Below are 22,950 nucleotides of genomic sequence, written 5' to 3'. Positions count from 1 at the left end.
TATTTTTATTTTTATTTTTTTATTATACTTTAAGTTCTAGGGTACATGTGCATAACGTGCAGGTTTGTTACATATGTATATTTGTGCCATGTTGGTGTGCTGCACCCATCAACTCGTCAGCACCCATCAATTCATCATTTATATCAGGTATAACTCCCAATGCAATCCCTCCCCCCTCCCCCCTCCCCCCTCCCCATGATAGGCCCCGGTGTGTGATGTTCCCCTTCCCGAGTCCAAGTGATCTCATTGTTCAGTTCCCACCTATGAGTGAGAACATGCGGTGTTTGGTTTTCTCTTCTTGTGATAGTTTGCTAAGAATGATGGTTTCCAGCTGCATCCATGTCCCTACAAAGGACACAAACTCATCCTTTTTTATGGCTGCATAGTATTCCATGGTGTATATGTGCCACATTTTCTTAATCCAGTCTGTCACAGATGGACATTTGGGTTGATTCCAAGTCTTTGCTATTGTGAATAGTGCCACAATAAACATACGTGTGCATGTGTCTTTATAGCAGCATGATTTATAATCCTTTGGGTATATACCCAGTAGTGGGATGGCTGGGTCATATGGTACATCTAGTTCTAGATCCTTGAGGAATTGCCATACTGTTTTCCATAATGGTTGAACTAGTTTACAATCCCACCAACAGTGTAAAAGTGTTCCTGTTTCTCCACACCCTCTCCAACACCTGTTGTTTCCTGACTTTTTAATGACTGCCATTCTCACTGGTGTGAGATGGTATCTCATTGTGGTTTTGATTTGCATTTCTCTGATGGCGAGTGATGATGAGCATTTTTTCGTGTGTCTGTTGGCTGTATGAATGTCTTCTTTTGAGAAATGTCTGTTCATATCCTTTGCCCACTTTTTGATGGGGTTGTTTGTTTTTTTCTTGTATATTTGTTTGAGTTCTTTGTAGATTGTGGATATTAGCCCTTTGTCAGATGAGTAGATTTCAAAAATTTTCTCCCATTCTGTAGGTTGCCTGTTCACTCTGATGGTAGTTTCTTTTGCTGTGCAGAAGCTCTTAAGTTTAATGAGATCCCATTTGTCAATTTTGGCTTTTGCTGCAGTTGCTCTTGGTGTTTTAGACATGAAGTCCTTGCCCATGCCTATGTCCTGAATGGTATTACCTAGGTTTTCTTCTAGGGTTTTTATGGTATTAGGTCTAACATTTAAGTCTCAAATCCATCTTGAATTAATCTTCGTATAAGGAGTAAGGAAAGGATCCAGTTTCAGCTTTCTACTTATGGCTAGCCAATTTTCCCAGCACCATTTATTAAATAGGGAATCCTTTCCCCATTTCTTGTTTCTCTCAGGTTTGTCAAAGATCAGATGGCTGTAGATGTGTGGTATTATTTCTGAGGACTCTGTTCTGTTCCATTGGTCTATAGCTCTGTTTTGGTACCAGTACCATGCTGTTTTGGTTACTGTAGCCTTGTAGTATAGTTTGAAGTCAGGTAGCGTGACGCCTCCAGCTTTGTCCTTTTGACTTAGGATTGTCTTGGCAATGCGGGCTCTTTTTTGGTTCCATATGAACTTTAAAGCAGTTTTTTCCAATTCTGTGAAGAAAGTCATTGGTAGCTTGATGGGGATGGCATTGAATCTATAAATAACCTTGGGCAGTATGGCCATTTTCATGATATTGATTCTTCCTATCCATGAGCATGGTATGTTCTTCCATTTGTTTGTGTCCTCTTTTATTTCACTGAGCAGTAGTTTGTAGTTGTCCTTGAAGAGGTTCTTTACATCCCTTGTAAATTGGATTCCTAGGTATTTTATTCTCTTTGAAGCAATGGTGAATGGAAGTTCATTCCTGATTTGGGTCTCTGTTTGTCTGTTACTGGTGTATAAGAATGCTTGTGATTTTTGCACATTAATTTTGTATCCTGAGACTTTGCTGAAGTTGTTTATCAGCTGAAGGAGATTTTGGGCTGAGACAATGGGGTTTTCTAAATATACAATCATGTCATCTGCAAACAGGGACAGTTTGAGTTCTTCTTTTCCTAACTGAATACCCTTGATTTCTTTCTCTTGCCTGATTGCCCTAGCCAGAACTTCCAACACTATGTTGAATAGGAGTGGTGAGAGAGGGCATCCCTGTCTTGTGCCAGTTTTCAAAGGGAATTTTTCCAGTTTTTGCCCATTCAGTGTGATATTAGCTGTGGGTTTGTCATAAATAGCTCTTATTATTTTGAGGTATGTTCCCTCAATACCGAATTTATTGAGCGTTTTTAGCATGAAGGGCTGTTGAATTTTGTCAAAAGCCTTTTCTGCATCTATTGAGATAATCATGTGGTTCTTGTCTTTGGTTCTGTTTATATGCTGGATTACGTTTATTGATTTGCGAATGTTGAACCAGCCTTGCATCCCAGGGATGAAGCCCACTTGATCATGGTGGATAAGCTTTTTGATGTGCCGCTGAATCCGGTTTGCCAGTATTTTATTGAGGATTTTTGCATCGATGTTCATCAGGGATATTGGTCTAAAATTTTCTTTTTTTGTTGTGTCTCTGCCAGGCTTTGGTATCAGGATGATGTTGGCCTCATAAAATGAGTTAGGGAGGATTCCCTCTTTTTCTATTGATTGGAATAGTTTCAGAAGGAATGGTACCAGCTCCTCCTTGTACCTCTGGTAGAATTCAGCTGTGAATCCATCTGGTCCTGGACTTTTTTTGGTTGGTAGGCTATTAATTATTGCCTCAATTTCAGAGCCTGCTATTGGTCTATTCAGGGATTCAACTTCTTCCTGGTTTAGTCTTGGGAGAGTGTAAGTGTCCAGGAAATTATCCATTTCTTCTAGATTTTCTAGTTGATTTGCGTAGAGGTGTTTATAGTATTCTCTGATGGTAGTTTGTATTTCTGTGGGGTCGGTGGTGATATCCCCTTTATCATTTTTTATTGCGTCTATTTGATTCCTCTCTCTTTTCTTCTTTATTAGTCTTGCTAGCGGTCTGTCAATTTTGTTGATCTTTTCAAAAAACCAACTCCTGGATTCATTGATTTTTTGGAGGGTTTTTTGTGTCTCTATCTCCTTCAGTTCTGCTCTGATCTTACTTATTTCTTGCCTTCTGCTAGCTTTTGAATGTGTTTGCTCTTGCCTCGCTGGTTCTTTTAACTGTGATGTTAGAGTGTCAATTTTAGATCTTTCCTGCTTTCTCTTGTGGGCATTTAGTGCTATAAATTTCCCTCTACACACTGCTTTAAATGTGTCCCAGAGATTCTGGTATGTTGTGTCTTTGTTCTCATTGGTTTCAAAGAACATCTTTATTTCTGCCTTCATTTCGTTATGTACTCAGTAGTCATTCAGGAGCAGGTTGTTCAGTTTCCATGTAGTTGAGCAGTTTTGATTGAGTTTCTTAGTCCTGAGTTCTAGTTTGATTGCACTGTGGTCTGAGAGACAGTTTGTTATAATTTCTGTTCTTTTACATTTGCTGAGGAGTGCTTTACTTCCAATTATGTGGTCAATTTTGGAATAAGTGCGATGTGGTGCTGAGAAGAATGTATATTCTGTTGATTTGGGGTGGAGAGTTCTATAGATGTCTATTAGGTCCGCTTGGTGCAGAGATGAGTTCAATTCCTAGATATCCTTGTTAACTTTCTGTCTCGTTGATCTGTCTAATGTTGACAGTGGAGTGTTGAAGTCTCCCATTATTATTGTATGGGAGTCTAAGTCTCTTTGTAAGTCTCTAAGGACTTGCTTTATGAATCTGGGTGCTCCTGTATTGGGTGCATATATATTTAGGATAGTTAGCTCTTCCTTTTGAATTGATCCCTTTACCATTATGTAATGGCTTTCTTTGTCTCTTTTGATCTTTGAGGGTTTAAAGTCTGTTTTATCAGAGACTAGGATTGCAACCCCTGCTTTTTTTTGTTCTCCATTTGCTTGGTAGATCTTCCTCCATCCCTTTATTTTGAGCCTATGTATGTCTCTGCGTGTGAGATGGATCTCCTGAATACAGCAGACTGATGGGTCTTGACTCTTTATCCAGTTTGCCAGTCTGTGTCTTTTAATTCGAGCATTTAGTCCATTTACATTTAAGGTTAATATTGTTATGTGTGACCTTGATCCAGCCGTTATGATATTAACTGGTTATTTTGCTCGTTAGTTGATGCAGTTTCTTCCTAGCCTCAATGGTCTTTACATTTTGGCATGTTTTTGCAATGGCTGGTACCGGTTGTTCCTTTTCATGTTTAGGGCTTCCTTCAGGGTCTCTTGTAAGGCAGGCCTGGTGGTGACAAAATCTCTAAGCATTTGCTTATCTGTAAAGGATTTTATTTCTCCTTCACTTATGAAACTTAGTTTGGCTGGATATGAAATTCTGGGTTGAAAATTCTTTTCTTTAGGAACGTTGAATATTGGCCCCCGCTCTCTTCTGGCTTGTAGAGTTTCTGCCGAGAGATCTGCTGTTATTCTGATGGGCTTCCCTTTGTGGGTAACCCGACCTTTCTCTCTGGCTGCCCGAAAGATTTTTTCCTTCATTTCAACTTTGGTGAATCTGGCAATTATGTGTCTTGGAGTTGCTCTTCTGGAGGAGTATCTTTGTGGCGTTCTCTGTATTTCCTGAATTTGAATGTTGGCCTGCCCTGCTAGGTTGGGGAAGTTCTCCTGGATGATATCCTGAAGAGTGTTTTCCAACTTGGTTCCATTTTCCCCCTCACTTTGAGGCACCCCAATCAGACGTAGATTTGGTCTTTTTACATAATCCCATACTTCTTGCAGGCTTTGTTCATTTCTTTTTCTTCTTTTTTCTTTTGGTTTCTCTTCTCGCTTCATTTCATTCATTTGATCCTCAATTGCTGATACTCTTGCTTCCAGTTGATCGAGTCGGTTACTGAAGCTTGTGCATCTGTCACGTATTTCTCGTGTCATGGTTTTCATCTCTGTCATTTCGTTTATGACCTTCTCTGCATTAATTAGTCTAGCTGTCAATTCTTCCACTCTTTTTTCAAGATTTTTAGTTTCTTTGTGCTGGGTACGTAATTCCTCCTTTAGCTCTGAGAAGTTTGATGGACTGAAGTCTTCTTCTCTCATCTCGTCAAAGTCATTCTCTGACCAGCTTTGATCCGTTGCTGGCGATGGGCTGTGCTCCTTTGCAGGGGGAGATGCGCTCTTATTTTTTGAATTTCCAGCTTTTCTGCCCTGCTTTTTCCCCATCTTTGTGGTTTTATCTGTCTCTGGTCTTTGATGATGGTGACGTACTGATGGGGTTTTGGTATAGGTGTCCTTCCTGTTTGATAGTTTTCCTTTTAACAGTCAGGACCCTCAGCTGTAGGTCTGTTGGAGATTGGTTGAGGTCCACTCCAGACCCTGTTTGCCTGGGTATCAGCAGCAGAGGTTGCAGAAGATAGAATGTTGGTGAACAGCGAGTGTACCTGTCTGATTCTTACTTTGGAAGCTTCCTCTCTGGGGTGTACTCCACCCTGTGAGGTGTGGGGTGTCAGACTGCCCCTAGTGGGGGATGTCTCCCAGTTAGGCTACTCAGGGGTCAGGGACCCACTTGAGCAGGCAGTCTGTCCCTTCTCAGATCTCAACCTCCGTGTTGGGAGATCCACTGCTCTCTCCAAAGCTGTCAGACAGAGTCGTTTGCGTCTGCAGAGGTTTCTGCTGCTTTTGTTGTTGTTGTTGTTGTTAACTGTGCCCTGTCCCCAGAGGTGGTGTCTACAGAGACAGGCAGGTTTCCTTGAGCTGCTGTGAGCTCCACCCAGTTCGAGCTTCCCAGCAGCTTTGTTTACCTACTTAAGCCTCAGCAATGGCGGGCGCCCCTCCCCCAGCCTCGCTGCTGCCTTGTGGTTAGATTGCAGAACTGCTGTGTTAGCAATGAGGGAGGCTCTGTGGGTGTGGGACCCTCCTGGCCAGGTGTGGGATATATTCTCCTGGTGTGCCCGTTTGCTTAAAGGGCAGTATTGGGGTGGGAGTTACCCGATTTTCCACGTGTTGTGTGTCTCAGTTCCCCTGGCTAGGACAAGGGATTCCCTTCCCCCTTGCGCTTCCCAGGTGAGGCAATGCCTCGCCCTGCTTCAGCTCTCGCTGGTCGGGCTGCAGCAGCTGACCAGCACCGATTGTCCGGCACTCCCTAGTGAGATGACCCCAGTACCTCAGTTGAAAATGCAGAAATCACCGGTCTTCTGTGTCGCTCGCGCTGGGGGTTGGAGACTGGAGCTGTTCCTATCCGGCCATCTTCTCTTTAGCACTTTTATATATGTGATGCAGCTTCCTCAGCCTAAAATAGAGAAATAAGACAGGCACCTGTATTAATTCATTCTTGTGTTGCTATAAAGAAATACCAGAGGGTCAGTAATTTATAAAGAAAAGAGGTTTAGTTGGCTCACAGTTCTTCAGGCTGTACAGAGAGCATGTGACCAGAAACTGCTTCTGGCAAGGGCCTCAGAAGTCAGGGTTGAGGGTGAAGGGAGTGCTTCCTGTCACATGGTGACAGCCGGAGCAAGAGAGCAGCATGGTTGGGGGAGATGCCATGCACTATTTTTTTTTTTTTGGACGGAGTCTTGCTCTCTTGCCAGGCTGGAGTGCAGTGGCGTGATCTCGTCTCACTGCAATCTCTGCCTCCTGGGTTCAAGCGATTCTCCTGTCTCAGCCTCCCAAGTAGCTAGGACTATAGGTGCGTGCCACCATGCCCAGCTAATTTTTGTATTTTTAGTAGAGATGGGGTTTCACCATGTTGGCCGGAATGGTCTCGATTTCTTGACCTTGTGATCCACTGGCCTCAGCCTCCCAAAGTGCTAGGATTACAGGCATGAGCCACTGCACCTGGCCGGTGCCGTGCACTTTTAAACAACCAGATCTCACATGAACGCATAGCAAGAGCGGCACAGGCCCTTCCTGAGGTATCCACCCCCATGACCCAAAGACCTCCCACCAGGCCCCACCTCCAGCATTGGGGATCACATTTCAACGTGAGATTTGGAGGGGACATACATCCAAACCATATAGCAGTACCGGACAAGATTTCAGCTTAAAGCAGAAGAGAACACAGAGAAGGCCGTAATAAGTGTTGGCTCCATTAATTTTCACAATGCGAACACACCTGTATAACCAGCTGCCAGTTCAACAAACAGAACTTTACTAGCACCCTAGAAAGCCCCACCCCGACCCCAAGAACAACTTCTATCCTAATTTTAAATACCATGGATTAGTTTTGCATTTTTTGAACTTACATAAGTGGAATTGACCTTTGTATCTGGCAACTTATATTCAATATGATGTTTGTGAGAATCACAGGATGTTGTTTTATTACATAGCATTCTCCTTATCTACATTGATAACACTTCTCTTGAGTTAAACAGTGCACTGCATCTTTTTAGCCTTCTGACGAAGACACTGTTAGCCTCAATGTGCCAATGTCGAATATCATGGAAGAAGAACAGATCATCAAGGAGGACTCGTGCCACCGCCTTAGCCCCGTTAAAGGTCTGAGAATGAAAATATGGAGAGAGTGCTTGCTTTTCAGTTTCAAATGTTATATTTAAAATAACCTGTGCACAGATAGGGCAGTGATAATCTTTCTAGAGTATTTCCTATGTACCAGGCACTCTGTTCATCTGGGAAGTTGATCTCATTTAAAAGTGAAAAGTCTAAGATGGATACTCTAATCATCTCCATTTTATAGGTGAGAAAACCAAGGCTTAGGGAGTTTAAGTAACTTGCCATTGGTCACACAGCTGATGTGTGTGTAGTCTACTTACTACAGTACATAGTAGAACTAGTCTCATTCTGAAGACTTAGATAAAATTCTTTTTTTTTTTTTGACACGGGGTCTCACTCTGTCACCCAGGCTGGAGTGCAGTGGCGTGATCTTGGCTCACCACAACCTCTGCCTCCCAGGTTCAAACGGTCCTCCTGCCTCAGCCTCCTGAGTAGCTGGGACTATAGGCACCTGCCACCACGCTCGGCTAATTTTTAAAATCCATTCTTGGAAAGAAAATACTGATGTGATAGATATATTAGTTAGGAAAACTCTAGCTGCGGTAAAATAGAAGATTCCCAAATCTCCGTGGCTCAACACAGTCCAAATTAAGTTCAGATGGAGTTAGTGATCGACAGACAACTCCCCTCTGAGTGTTGATTTAAGGACCCAAGCTCCTTTCATACCATGACTCCATCTTTAACACAGGGCTTCCAAAACTTTCATGTACATCTGTTTTAAACCAGAAGAGGAGCATGGAGGTTTGCTCATGGGAGGTTTTTATGGACTGGGCCTGGAAGGAGTGCCCATCACTGATAAGCTAGACTTCATCCCATGGCCACATCGCACTGCATGTGAGGGTGGGAAATGTAGTTGAGGTGTGTGTTCAAAAAGACTTTGGCCCAGTCAGGTGACCTTGATTCCCTTACCTGTAAATGAGATGATTGGATTAGGTAATATCAAAGGTCCAGTGTAGCTCGAAAATTCTGTGGCTCTTTAATAGTCATCAAATGACCACTAAACACTGTATCTTGTGTGCCTTTAAGATCCTTTGAAGACGTTTCATATCTTGGTTAGAAGCCCTCATTGGGTAACATTATGGCAATTTTTTTTATTGCCCCTGTTTCCCAATGACTTTTAAGGAAAATACAAACATTTAGTTTTACTCATTTGTGGCAGAGACTATTTCACAATGTATGAATAGTGTAGAACTGGATTAATATACAGATCTGCTCATAAATGTTGAAATATGCTCTTATGAGTGATAGAGCTGTTTAAGTTCATTCAAACCTTAGTGTTTGCTTTCACTTCTTATGCTTAGGTTTTTAAGTTTAGCATTTCCGTTTACCTGAGATTATCGTGGGAACCATATGTTGTCTAAAAACATAGCTGTATGCTTTATATACAAATATAACTGCCACTTTATTAATTCATATAAACTTAGTAATATTATGCACCATAGGAGGCGGTATTTTAGGCGCATTTTTCAAATAAAAGAATTACATAATTTGTTACCAGTGGGTCTTCCGCCTCTCATCTAGATGTGGGTATTACATTGGTTCAGAGTGTTAAAGGGTGGCCCAGTATGGTTATTTTTCATCTTCAGAACAGTTGGAAGAGTTCTGTAGGGTGTTCCTTTTGTGTCCCCACCTCCCCTGGAACACATTCTAGGAGGATGTGCCCCATCTGGGCATGCTGTCACCTTTGTGTGCCCCTTCTCGTAGACACTTCTTTTGCTGTTATGATTTGGAGCTCTTGCCTAGTTCCCCTCCCACATTCTTCCTTGAGATTATTTGCTGCTTAAGGACAGGAGTCAGATTTGGCTGATTTTTTAATCCCTAAAATGTTTAGCATAATACCTGCCATTTAGTAGCTGCTCAATATTTGTTTGGATTTTAAATATGAAATACATAGTCACACATTACTGAAGGCAAAAAAGCCCTCTTTTATACTTTCTTTTCTCCATTCCTTAAAAAGTAAGAGAAAATCTTATTTTTCTCATAGGGTACTAAGCCCAGAGAGGCCTTGACTTTTTAAGTTCAGTTTGGGGCTTTCTCGGGTTATTTTACTTTTATTTTTTCCTCCCTGCAGGGAAGAGAAAACTTGGGTTTTTCGTATACCTTCTTCATGGGGAACACAGAAGACTTGTAGTGACTAGATGATATTTGAAGATGAGCTGTGTTTTGCTCTTCTGTTCAAGAAGTCATGCTTTCTGTCTCTCTCTATATTTTCCTAACAGGGGAATTTCATCAGGAATTTCAACCGGAGCCTTCCCTGTTGGGTGACAGCACCAACTCAGGAGAAGAAAGAGACCAGTTTACTGATAGAGCAGATGGTCTCCATTCGGAATTTATGAACTATAAGGCAAGATTTTCGGGATCAACTACATTTTTTACTCATTTCCTTCTGTTTGGCACCTTACAATTTATGTTCAAGGTTGCCAATCCATCCCCTTCAACGTCCAGCTTGCTGCACCCTGTCTGAAGCCTTCCAAACATCTCAGCGCTCAGCCTATTTGCTGATGTCCTGTGTGCCTCTCCATTTGTCTGTTTATGGATCTGATTTTCTTTCCACTACTCAGTGCAGCGTACAAATTGGCAAGCTCATTAGTGTGACTATTACCATGCAGTAAAAGCTGAAATAGTTTCACATTCTTTTCAACATGTTCTAGGTAAATCCTTTTCTTGGGAATGTATTTGTAGTATAAAGACAAAAGTGGAGACTTTCAAAATTGAGAAATGAATGCCTTTCCTTCTTGGAAAGATCTCTCTGAGGACACTTATTCCTGAACTTTTGTAGGTGCCCTGAGGCATTGAAAGGGCAGGTGAAGTTGCCGAGTTGTCAGGAAAACCTTCATCTTAGTAGCAACACAGGGAGGACAGAAAAACTAGCGCTTTACTGAAGCAGATAGTGAAGGTTCCACTTCACAACATGAGTAGGTGCTTGGTATGTTTCTGTCAGCCCTTTTGGTTCAGGTTGTGGCGCCCACGAATCATAAAGATTATTGTTTTTGTAAAATTCAGATTCATTGTGACTCTGAGGTAACTTCTGAGTTATTATGCTGAAGCCAAGAATGGGATCCCTAAGTACTCATCCTTATTTTCTGGGCATTGTGTCCTGATGGCTGGAACCAGCCTAAATGAACATCTCTGGGCATCACCTTCAAGGAAATGGAGAGGAAAACAGCTGGATTTTACACTGTAGGAGACCTTGGTGTGTTCAGCACATGTTTATGGCGTCAAGATAAAAATGATGAACCTGACATATGTTTCTAGATTACAGAAGTTGTATAGAAGGATAAAACACAGAGCCTTAACTCTTTACTCTCTGTATTTAATGTCATTAATCCATACATCCTTGTTTTAAAATAGGTCACACCCATTGCCTTGTTTCTGTCCCCTGTCTCCATTGACATTGCTTCATTTGAGCCTCATAGTTTCTCACTTTGATTACTTCAGGCACCACCCCACCCACTCCACTTCTTACCCAATGCTGCACCCCCTGTGCATGCATGCATGTGTGTACACACACACACACACTCTCTCTCTCTCTCTTTATATTCTGCCACCAAACATTTTTCTAAAGTACAAATATAATGACATTCCTCTCAGGCCCCTGGTTCTACAGGGCTTCCCCAGCTTAGACCCTATCTCTCAGCTCTGTGGGACGATTCTTCCATGAAAATGTGAAAATTGGAGTACATCAAGCATTCATCTTAAGAATCTAAGGTAAAGATGGAAACCCTGAAGAATGTGTTAAGAAGATGTCCATGTTTAAGTTCTAGAGGAAACAAAGCAGTTAGTAAAAATAAAGCATATTGTTTCAGAAAAGCAAATTTCCCTGGATTCAGAGATTTCAAGGACTTCGTGGAAGTGGCTGCTTTACAGAATGGATCCTGTAGATGGAAACTAGAGGAGCAGATAGGGGTGTGGAAGTCAACTTGGCAAATGCTTTCTGGAAGATGCTTCTCTTGGAAAATCGAAAGAAAAATGCTAATGATAAGATAAACAAACATCTACAACAAGTTAAGGAAAAATTATGCATTGAAAATCAGGCCCATATTAGGCTCGATATCCATCAACTTTAAGTCTTTCAACCTGTGCTTGGCCTGGCACAATGGCTCACACCTGTAATCCCCCACTTTGGGAGGCTGAGGCAGGAGGATCACTTGAGCCCAGGAGTTCAAGACCAGCCTGGGCAACATACTAAGACTCCATCTCTACAAAAAAACAAAAACTAGCTGGATGTGGTGGTGTGCTCCTTGAGTCTCAGCTACTCAGGACGCTGAGGAGGGAAGATCACTTGAGCTTGGGAGAGTGAGTCTTCAGTGAGCCATGATTGCACCACTGCACTCCAACCTGGGTGAAAGAATGAGACCCTTTCTCAAAAAAACAGAGTTCTGTGCTTTGCATAATCCTGTTTTCTTTACGGAATAAGCATCTTGGACCTTTGCAACCACAGTCAATTTTCATTATTCACAGCAGTTGTATTGTATGACATCACTGTGCATACTGAATTGTCCAATACTGAGCCATCACTCATTGGGGAAATAGAGGGCTGCGTTCCTGCAAGCCTCTGGTCACTACGTTTTTGTCAACCGATCAACACATAACCTTGATTTTGGTGTGTATTTCTGTTTAAAAATACCCTATTTAATACATATTGTTTTGATGAACATTGCAACGATACCTTATTTAACATATATTGTTTGATGAACATTACAACCAGCAGCACTGTAACTCATGCCCGAAGGAAGCTTGTCTAACACATGTATTGTCCTCTGTAAGGGACATCACAACTTCCTTGGGCTTCTGAACACGAGGCAGCACTTCAGCACTATGTTTGGGGCTATTTTAAAGTGAAATCACCAACAAAAAACACAACAGTGTGAAAACATGGCACTAACTAGACTGTGAAAAAGGACACTTATTTACAGTAAGAGAGCCGAAAGAAGAAGGCAGAGTGTCACCTTGTTCCACCTCATCTGGGAACATACACGTCCTGGGATTCCAATGTTTTACCACTCTGCAGATGTCTGCAGATGACCTCCAGAGCGCCACGAATACTGGTTTTGGGACTAAAAATACATGTTAGTGAACAGGCAAACTCACACATGCAGAATCCACAGATAATGAGGATCAACTGTATAACCATTTAACTTAGCAAAAGCAACCCAGTAAGCCTATTTTGCCTAATGAAAAAAGAGACATTTGATACTATTGGCTACTTAGAGTTTTGAAACAAAAAATTAAAAAGAAATACCCATTGCTCCTATGGTTGAAACCCAACAAAACAAAATGAGAACATGTTGTCGTGGTCATTTCTAGTAGTATATTTTACCCATGAATTTTTCTGTCATTTGGAGTGTGGAGAGTGGCACAGTCATTTATGCACTGACTGTATTGTACGTGAAAAGTGTAAACACCATAGAAAAAGTCCAAGTGTGTTCCCAGTCAGAGTCCAGCATTGGGCAGCTAACCATGTCTTCGGGAAAAGTCTTGTCCTAACAACACATCTGGAGGACTGGCTAGTCCCGAGTTAGTTAATGATATGCCAGAACCTTGACACCAATAATGGTCCTTTTGGCTGGTGTTCTCTCCTAGCCAGGAAAATGTGGCCCTGTTCAGGTTGGCTTTCGTTCTAGCCATCAGCTGGGTTAAAGCAGCATTTCTCTGTGTCAGAGATGAACGTGCAAGGAGGCCTGTGGAAGGCTCACGGTGGGACTTGCCTTTCTAAATAGCCAGTGCCACTAGTGCCGCTTTGGGAAAAAGTGGGGTGATGGTGCAGAGAGAACATATGAGTGAATTCTGGATGTTGTATACATGAAAACTATTAGATGCAATTGGAAGCACTTTTCTGTTAAGAATTTTATACTTTCTCTTTTCCCCACTGCACACATATGCGTGCACACTCACACACACACATCCCTGCTGTCACAAACACTAGAATGCATCTTCACAGGTGACCCACAAGCCCAGGAGAGGGATCTCACAATACAAGGAGGTGCTAAAAGGGCAACAGAAAATCTGGTGAAGCTTTAAATTTCTGATGATAAGTTAACAGATGCTGTGGTCCTGGGCCACATTTTTTTAAATTAAAAAATGTTTAATTATGGGAAAATACTTCCAAAATGTACCACCTTAGCCATTTTTTAAATGTACATGTAGTTCAGAGTGTTTTAACTACATTCACGTTGTGCAGCCTATCTCCAGAACTCTTCTCATCTAGAAAACTGACCCTTTGTACCCTTTAAATAACGAGTCCCTCGTTCCCTCCTGGCAGCTCCTGGCAGCAAGCATTCTACTCTCTGTCTGGATGAATTTGATTACTGTGTGCACCTCATATAAGTGTATTCAGTATAGTATTTGTGTTTTTGTGACTGGTTTATTATATGTAGCATAATGTCCTCAAGGGTTATCTGTGTGTATGGCATGCGTGAGAACTTCCCCCTTTCTAAGACTGAGTGACATTCTAGTGCATGTACATACCAGATTTTGTTTATCCATCCCTCCATAGATGGCTGTTCGGCTTGTTTCCAGCTTTTGGCTGTTGTGAATAACACTGTTATAAACATGGGCTGGGCAGGTTTTGGCTCCTGACTACTGAGGAGTAGCCAGTGGTTTTCAGGAACCCTGTCTGTTTTGTCCACAGGCAAGGACAGAAGACTGTGAAGAGCTGTTACGGATAGAAGAGGATGTACACTGGCAAACCGAGGGCATGTGAGTATCAAGGCCTCGGTTATGAGCCATCATCACTCTAAAATCCACTTTGCAAGCAGACTGGCAGTTCTGTTGTGATAGAATTTTGACCTGCTTTTCTGTGGGCACACTAACATTCTTACAATATTGATACGAAGTTGCCAGTTTTTCTCTGTCCGATGCTTTTTGTCATGATATTGGGCAGTACAAACCTCTTCCTTGGCCTTGAGTCTTATTTGTTTTGAGGCTATGGGTAGTCATGTGATTCAGAGAATTAGCTAGAATTTCTAGATGGGAGGTTCTACTGTCCATACAATTGCCTGAAGAAGCCAACAGCTGGACCTGAAGTGACCTGTAGCTCTGATCTCCTTCTTTACCCCAAGTCATCACCTTCAAGATCTGAGAACACCATAGACTTCTGGTCCCAAGACTTCCAACTGCCAGGGCTAGCATTTATTCAACATCATGTGCCAGGCATTGTCCTAAATACTTCACAGGCCGTAACTCATTTCATCTTTACAACACTCCCAACAGATAAGTTCTGTTCTTGTCCCCCATTTCACAGATGACAAAGCTGAGGCACAGAGAGATTGATTATCTTGCCGCAAGGTCACAGAGGGCCAGCATTTGAACCCAAGGAATCTTGTACCAGACAGATAATCCTTCTACTCTACTTGCTAAATAAATATGTATACATATTTATTTATATTATTTATACGTTATAATTAAATATATATATTATATATTATAATTAAATACATTATAATTAAATATGTATACATATTTATTTAGCAAGATTTACAGGGGAGGGGGTGTGTGATCCCATCAGACAATGAACTGTGTCCAGGGAAATTGAGTTTGGACTATGTGGTATAGAGTATAGTTTTTGTTCCCAGGATTTTTATTTCTATCATCTGGGAGGCAGGTGTGGACTCTCCATCATACCTTGTAGGGTTTTTCTTCTTAGTGAGGATTTATCCCATTGTTAAAACTTTTCTCCTTACAGAAAGTCATTGACTTACATTCTGTAGCAGGAAGGGTTTGCTATGATCAAATTTCTCTTGCCCTTTAAAAACATTGGGAAGTTCCTCTCTGGTCACTGTCTGTATTACCAGCTACTCACTGGATATGCTACTGAGACCACGGAGGCCTAACTTGGTTATACAATCAGAGAAGCATAGGGAAAGAGGCAGTTGTTTTTAAACTATATAAAGTTTTGGAAACTCCATTCTCAATCTTATACGTAGTGGTTTCAACCCTGGCTGTAAACCAGGATTATCTGTAGAGCTTTATAAAATCCTGAACCCCTAGTCAGACCCACTTGGACGTATAGGGCCTGGCATGGTTTTTAAGCTCCACAGATGATTTTGCTGCATCTAGAGTTTGGACTGAGAACCACTGTCCCACACTGAAACCCTATATGCATTAAAGTAATCAAACTGGTTGAACGGGAGTTGGAAGGCCCAGAAGTAGTACAGACTCATCCATCTGATCCCCCTCATGAACCCTCCTAGAACCCAGTAAAGCACAACTGTGAGAGCCTCTCATCTAGGCCATTGCCTGACTGTGCACAGGAGCCGTTAGGGGTGCACAGGCATAAACATCTTATGTGAGCTGCTTTGCAGCAGAGCTGGGCTTCCCCTACTCAGGGGCTCTTTGCACCATGCTCTGGCATCCCACCCCACAAGGTACAAACACATGTTCACCATAGCACTGAATCTGTCAAAATCATTTTTATATGTTAGATGGATTTTTATAAGTTTGCTTTTTAAGAAATTAGATGATATTCATGTTGTATTGATCATTTTCATTCTTTTTTCTTTTTTTTTTTTTTTGAGGCGGAGTCTCGCTCTGTCGCCCAGGCTGGAGTGCAGTGGCACGATCTTGGCTCACTGCAAGCTCCGCCTCCCGGGTTCACGCCATTCGCCTCAGCCTCCCGAGTACCTGGGACTACAGGCGCCCGCCACCACGCCCAGCTAATTTTTTGTAATTTTGGTAGATACAGGGTTTTACCGTGTTAGCCAGGATGGTCTCGATCTCCTGACCTCGTGTTCCACCTGCCTCGGCCTCCCGAAGTGCTGGGATTACAGGTGTGAGCCACCATGCCTGGCTGATCATTTTCATTCTTATGCTTGGTTTCATGTTACAGAATAAGTTCATCCAAAGATCAGGACATGGATATAGCAATGATCGAGCAGCTGAGAGAAGCGGTAGATTTGCTGCAAGATCCCAATGGGTATGTATGTCTCCTCGGTCCAGGTTTCGTGTGTAAATAATGCATACTAATGTATTGAGTACATTGTCTACATTCCTAAAATACCTACACAAATAATTTTGGCCCAGTCCAGCTACTTACAAAGAAAAGTCATGTTTATTGCCTGTTTTCCCAAGATGCAAAAGTAAAAGAGTCAAACTTCTGGAGACAGTGAGATCAATTTCTCCTTTCACCACCCTTTATTGAGTTCATTCATCCCTCATGAAATTCATATGGGAATTTTTGGTATAATTCTTAGAAAACAAAAATATGGTAAAAGTACATATTTTATATTGCTTAAAGTTTAAACCCCTGATTTATAAAAAATATAAAGAAAACGTTTTCCAAAAAGGAAAGAATTGGTATATCAAGTAGTAGTATATTTATCTGGGGTAGTGCCAAATATATGTTAACTGAAGAATATATTTCTAAAGATTTGGGATACAGGATAATTTTTAAATCTGAATTTGCCTTGATCAATAATCGGTACCACAGGCAGTGGATATGTGGATAATATTTTTCTATTTCTTAACTAATGGTAATGGAATTCCCATGGACAAAATATTTTTCAGCTAAACAATAGCAGGTTTCATTTATCAGGTAATAACTTCATGATCTCTAGAGAATTAGAGGACTTGGTAAACTGATGTGGTCTTACTATACGATGAACATGGGAATCACACTGCAGCAATCCCAGTTGGGTTCTGCAAATTTATGAAAATGGTGGTTAGTGTATTCCAGAATGCTAATGAGAATATACCACCTATGATTTCTGGCCCTGAAAGAATAGTGGCAGATCAGTTTAGTACAACTGGAAATCCTTTGCAATTGATTTGAAAAGCATTTCAATTCTGCAGACATTGATTGAGTGCTTGGAGTATGGGAAGATCTGCAGTGTGTACCTTGGGGGATGCAAAGATGGACAAGACACAGCTCTTGCCTTCTGAGAATTTAAACTAGAATAGATAGAGATTGCCTTGAGCAGTTATTTATAAGTGTAATTGGGCCAGGCACGGTGGCTCACGCCTGTGATCCTGGCACTTTGGAAGGCCAAAGCAGGCAGAACACTTGAGGCCAGGAGTTCGAGACCAGCCTGGCCAACACGGTGAAACCCTGTCTCTACTAATAATACAGAAATTAGCTGGGCATTGTGGCGCGCACCTGTAATCCCAGCTACTTCAAGAGGCTGAAGTAGGAGAATCACTTGAGTCCAGGAGGCAGAGGTTGCAGCGAGCCAAGATCGCACCACCACACTGCAGCCTGGGTGACAGAGTGAAACTGTGTCTGAAAAAAATAATAATAAAAAAATAAATAAATAAATAACTGTAATTGATTCAAGTGCTTCAAGTGGAGGTAAAAATGATAGATTTGAGCAAGTGCCCAACCTCAGGAAAAGGGGAGATGGGTGGACTGGTCTTCCTGAAGGATAGGATAATGGCCTGGACCTTTAATGACTGCCAATTTCAAGATAAAGAGAAATTCTGGATTGAATGAAAAGCTTAGGTAAAGACATGAAGGTCAGAATGAATGGAGCCAGGTTGGGGAAATCTCAGGCAGAACAGAGGCTCTCCATCCTAGTGTGCTTCAGTATCACTTGTGGAACTTTTTCAGAATAGACACCAGCTACTTCCTTTGGGGACTGGAGTCAGCCAGTGCTTCTGATGTGCAGCCAGGACTGAGAATCACCAGAGACAGTGTAGAATGATGCAGGCAACGGCTTTGGACGCTGTTAAGGAGCTGAGATTTTATTTTATATTTAGAGGGAGGCAATGATGGTGTTTAAACATGATTATTCATGTTAATTCTCCTTTATATTTGGCTCATGGCATAGGTACCTAATCAAGGTATGTTCAAAGAGCTGAATTCTACATCCTGAGCCAGGGCAGTTAGTGAAAGGATGTGTGTTTATGTGTATGCATTCATGTGTATGGTTGTTCATACATGTAAGTACATGTAGGCATGTGTACGTGTGTATGTATTCATGATAATGAATCAGGAAGTAGGGTGGCTTGTGGAAAGAACGGACTTTGAATTAGCTAGAAACTTTTTAAACATAGCTGCAGCATCAGTTAACTTGGGTAAGTTATATGACTTCTCTGCATCCCATTTCTTCATCTATAAGATGGGGTGACAAGTACCTACCTTTTAGGGTTATGAGGATTTGAAATAATACATAAACTGCTGGTAGAGAAGTAAATTGGCAAAACCGTTCCAGAAGTAACTTAGTATGTAACCAAGTCTAGAAACCTATATAAAACTTTGGAGTGAAATCTAAGAACTTATCCTAAGAAACAAGAAGACATGAACAATTTGGGGTAGAGAATGAGGGATAGGTATTTTTAATAGCAAATATTTGGAACAAGAAATTATCTAACAATTTGGGGATACTTTAAGTATATTATACTCATTGATAAGATGGAATGTGATATGACCAATATAATGTTTTTTAAAGTTTCTAGTGATATCATAGAAGGCTTTTATACTTGTAAAAAAGTGTATAACTTTTTTAAAGTATGTAAAAACGCACAATGTTTGATCCCAATTATATAGATAGAATTAGGTACCAGTTGTGCAGGAAATTTAGAAAAACTGGAAGGAAATATATTAAGATGGATTTTAAGAAGGAAATAAGATGGAAGGAAATATATTAAGATAGTGGAAGAAAACAGTCCCAACTAACCTTCCAAGTGATACTTGATTCGCATCTTTATGGAGCACTATTTTAAAATACTATGTTGTAAAATTTTGTGTGAATTTCATTGTCTTTCTAAAATAATGCACTACTTTGGCTGCTTTAGATCATTGTTATGTATCCTGAAATAATTTTTATAATATGACATCTAATTGTATAATATTTCTGTGAGCCAGTATAATAGTCATGAAGAGCCCTGGTTTTGTGTCTGATATAGAGAGGACACTTCAACATGTCATTTATTTCTAACTGCTTTGGGACTGAATATTAGTAATAAAAAAGTTTACATACACATTGTGTTTTTTCTTTTATCTCACATTTCATAGATCCAGGAATTTTTTCTCTTTTAGTGAAGCCATTGATTGTAGGAATAAATTTTAAAAGTTTACCTTTTATGTGTCAGAAAATTTAGTTGGCTATTGCTGTTCTCTTTATCTTGGCTTCTTCTCTCAAGGCCTTCTGATTCTTAGCTCGACAGCATCTTCACAGGCCTCTATAATATAAACGCACCCCTGTTTAAAATGACTTTATAACTTTTATGTAACTTACAGAAATTCCTGGCTTTATAGGTCTTTAAGAAAAAAAAAACTTCATGTCTTAAAATAGCAGAAATTTAGAAACTATGTGAGACTATTTCAGAAGTAAAAATGCATATCAAATTGCTTGTGTTTTTTTAAGTGAGAGATACAATGTATATCTCCCTATTAAAACCAAATGCCAATGGTACATACACTATAATGTAATACTCTCAGCAACTTGACTTCTTCTGTAAATTCATAAAGTTCTAAAATAAAATTGAGTATATGCTATACTACCTCTGAAAAATTTGATTTTATTAGAAATTACTATTATATTACAAACAAGTTGATTGTATTACCAGTAGCAGGTGAAATATTGTATTTTGGCATATGGTGGGAAAATATCATGCACTTTGAAATTTCCATCGTAGACTTTTCCTCACTTAATCCTAAAGATAAACATAACTTTTTAGTAAATTAAAAATTTGAACTGAATAAGACCAATAGAATTTATTAAAAATAAAAGTTTAATAAATTTACTAATATCTTTTTTTTCCTACTGTTTAGATTGAGCACAGATATGACAGAGAGAAGTGTTTTAAACCTATATCCTATGGGATCAGCAGAAGCCTTAGAATTACAAGATTCTGCACTGAAGTATGCTTACCTTTTATAACAAATTATATTTTCTCTTTTTATAATACATTGACATTTTTATGCTTTAAATTTCACTTTATATCTTTTTTTTCTTTCCTTGTTCCCACAGTGGTCAAATACAGCTGGAAACATCTCCGGTGTGTGAGGTAAGGCTGCTGGTGGATTCACCAGAACTCTGTGCAATATTTTGCCATGGAATACTGGCCACCACATTATGTAAAGATTTGTCAGGGAGTGAAACATCTTTATTAATGAGGCCAATATTCAGATTTGTTCGAGACACATTTTTCAACTTGTTTGTACGTTTGCCTCTTTAGTTCTGCTTTTCTACTATACCTCACCCTCTGTTAAAGATGAGAGTTGACTATTTCTATTAGATTCTGTAGATTTTTTTACCACAGATCATCTTGCTGAGCCAAGTGATGGCAACTAAAGTACATAGGGAATCTGCTTGTGTGTCGGAACCTGGAGGAGGACCATTCAATGTAGATTTTAGAGCCAAGAAAAAATCTGGGAATTGGCCAGATGGAAATTAGCTAGAAAACACCTGAAAGCCAAGAATAAATGATTTGGGAATGTCGAGGAGGATTAAAAGAATATCATAAAGAGAACCTGGTGGGGATATTTGAAGACAGGTTAAGGATGGGTTCGGTAGAGTTACATGGAGTAAAATGTGGGTGGCTGTCTGTAAAGAAAGCAGTTTTGACATAAAACTAGAGATGAGCTTAGAATGTCTCAAATGTCTTAGAATGTCTCAAAACCCCAGTCAGAGAGAGATAAGTTTGAGCTGGCGATCTGGGAGTGAAACATAGGTTACAACCCATTTCCTGAATGGATTTAGGATGGCTAATTTAGGTACCAAGATTTTGTACCAACAGTTGATGCCCCACTGAGGGGTTTGCACATGTACTATAGTAAAGTGGTTTCACACTCTTAACTTTGTCTCTGTGTTAAAGAAATAAGGAAAAAGAAAGTGTCACTATAAAAGGAAGAGCCATGTTGCTAGAGAGTGTGGTTTCATTGTTAAGTGCAGTGACTTGGAATTATATTAGGTGTCAGTCCCATCTCAAAGACTGGCTAACTGTGGGGAACTTAATTAACCTCTCTCAACATTCATTACTGTAACTGGGATCATAATACCTATTGTTAAGATCGAATTAGGAATTTTGATTCAGAAAATGTCACCTAATACAGAGTACCTAAATGTTAGTTATTAGCTTGCTTCTCTATTATTGTTATTGGTGTGGTCTTTAAACAGAATTACTGTACCACTTCTTCCCTGGGTAGAGGCATCATTGAATTACCTGATAGTGGGACATTGGAAGTCTTTTATTTGCAGTCTCCCCTGAACCCATTTCATCAAGTTCTTCCTTTGAGGTTGATTTTGGTTCTGTGCAGACTTAACCTCTTTTTTAGCTTCTTATCTGGAAATAATTTTTTAAATTAAATTTTATTTTTTTGTAGAGATAAGATCTCGCTTTGTTGCCCAGGTTAGTCTCAAACTGCTGGTTTCAAGCGATCCTTCCTCCTCAACCTCTCAAAGTGCTGGGATTACAGGTGTGAGCCACCTGTAATCAAGTGAAAATAATTTTAAACTTATTAAAGATTGTAAAAAAATTTTGCAATGTTCTACAAAAGCTTGCAAAAATAATCTTGTAAAATTAGATTTACTATTAACATTTTATCACATTTGTTATGTTTGTTCTCTCTGTCTCTCTCTATATACACAGTTCTTTTTCTGAAACACACACGATTCTTTTTCGGAAAGTAAGTTTCACATATCGTAGTCCTTTATCCCTAATCATTTTAGTGTGTATTTTCTATGAATATGGATTTTTATCTTACACAATTTCAGTTATCATCTTCATAAATTCATGTTGATAACATATTTTCATCTAATCTATCATCCATCCTCCAAATTTGTCAGTTGATCTAATGATGCTCTTCAGAGCATTTTTTTCCTTTCAGTGTAAGATCCAATCTAGTTGCAGGTACTGCATTTTATTGTCAAGTATCTATAACCTTCTTTTATCTGGAACATTTCCATGACCTTTCTTTGATTTTTATGGCCTTGAAATTTTGAGGAACACAAACCTCCTCCTTTTTAATATAATGTTCCTCATTTTGTGTCTGTCTAATGTTTCCTCATGATTAGTTTGAACTTCTGCATTCTGATTTAGAATACTGCACAGGTAATGTTGTGACCAACTCAGGGCATTACATTTGGTGCCACACTAGATCCATCTGTCCGTCTTTGGTGATGTTAATTTGATCACCCAATCAAGATATGACTCCATTTCTCCACTGTGTAATTGCTGTTTTATTTTTTCATTGCAGCTAACAAGCAGTCTGTGATGAGATAGTTCAAGACCATCTTAGCATCCAGCTGCAGACCCACTTTTGACTCTAGTAAAATAGGTGGCCACCAGTTTACGTGATTTCAGGAGCACAAGAAAGACACAAAACTTCTAGAATAAAGATATATCCCGTACATTTTTAATACACAATTGGATGGTCATTCCAATAATTTTGTCTTCTAAAATGTATAATTCCTGACTTTTTTTTTAAAAAAGGAAGTATTGCTACATGCCAGACCATGTGCTTTGTATATTACATACGTTACCGTTATTTCATTTCTTCAACAAATATTCGTCGATTGCCTCCCGTGTCTCAAGCACCACGCTGGACACTGAGAAAGTAGCATTAA

General features: G+C 40.1%; 1 protein-coding gene across 4 annotated transcripts in view; it reads left to right on the top strand.

Annotated features, from left to right (window-relative positions):
* The window catches only part of LRCH1 (leucine rich repeats and calponin homology domain containing 1), a 211,534-nt gene that overhangs the window by 142,683 nt on the left and 45,901 nt on the right, over window positions 1-22,950 (top strand). For all 4 annotated transcript variants that reach the window (XM_010358099.2, XM_030922141.1, XM_010358098.2 and 1 more), the window contains exons 8-13: window positions 7,324-7,429; window positions 9,664-9,788; window positions 14,076-14,143; window positions 16,272-16,358; window positions 20,154-20,243; window positions 20,353-20,389. In XM_010358099.2, the coding sequence (XP_010356401.1) occupies window positions 7,324-7,429; window positions 9,664-9,788; window positions 14,076-14,143; window positions 16,272-16,358; window positions 20,154-20,243; window positions 20,353-20,389 (513 nt within the window). The remainder of the gene's footprint in view (window positions 1-7,323; window positions 7,430-9,663; window positions 9,789-14,075; window positions 14,144-16,271; window positions 16,359-20,153; window positions 20,244-20,352; window positions 20,390-22,950) is intronic.

The sequence above is a fragment of the Rhinopithecus roxellana genome, chromosome 18 (assembly GCF_007565055.1).
Source record: "Rhinopithecus roxellana isolate Shanxi Qingling chromosome 18, ASM756505v1, whole genome shotgun sequence".
Taxonomy (NCBI): Eukaryota; Metazoa; Chordata; class Mammalia; order Primates; family Cercopithecidae; genus Rhinopithecus; species Rhinopithecus roxellana.
This window is presented reverse-complemented; position numbering and strand designations above follow the sequence as displayed.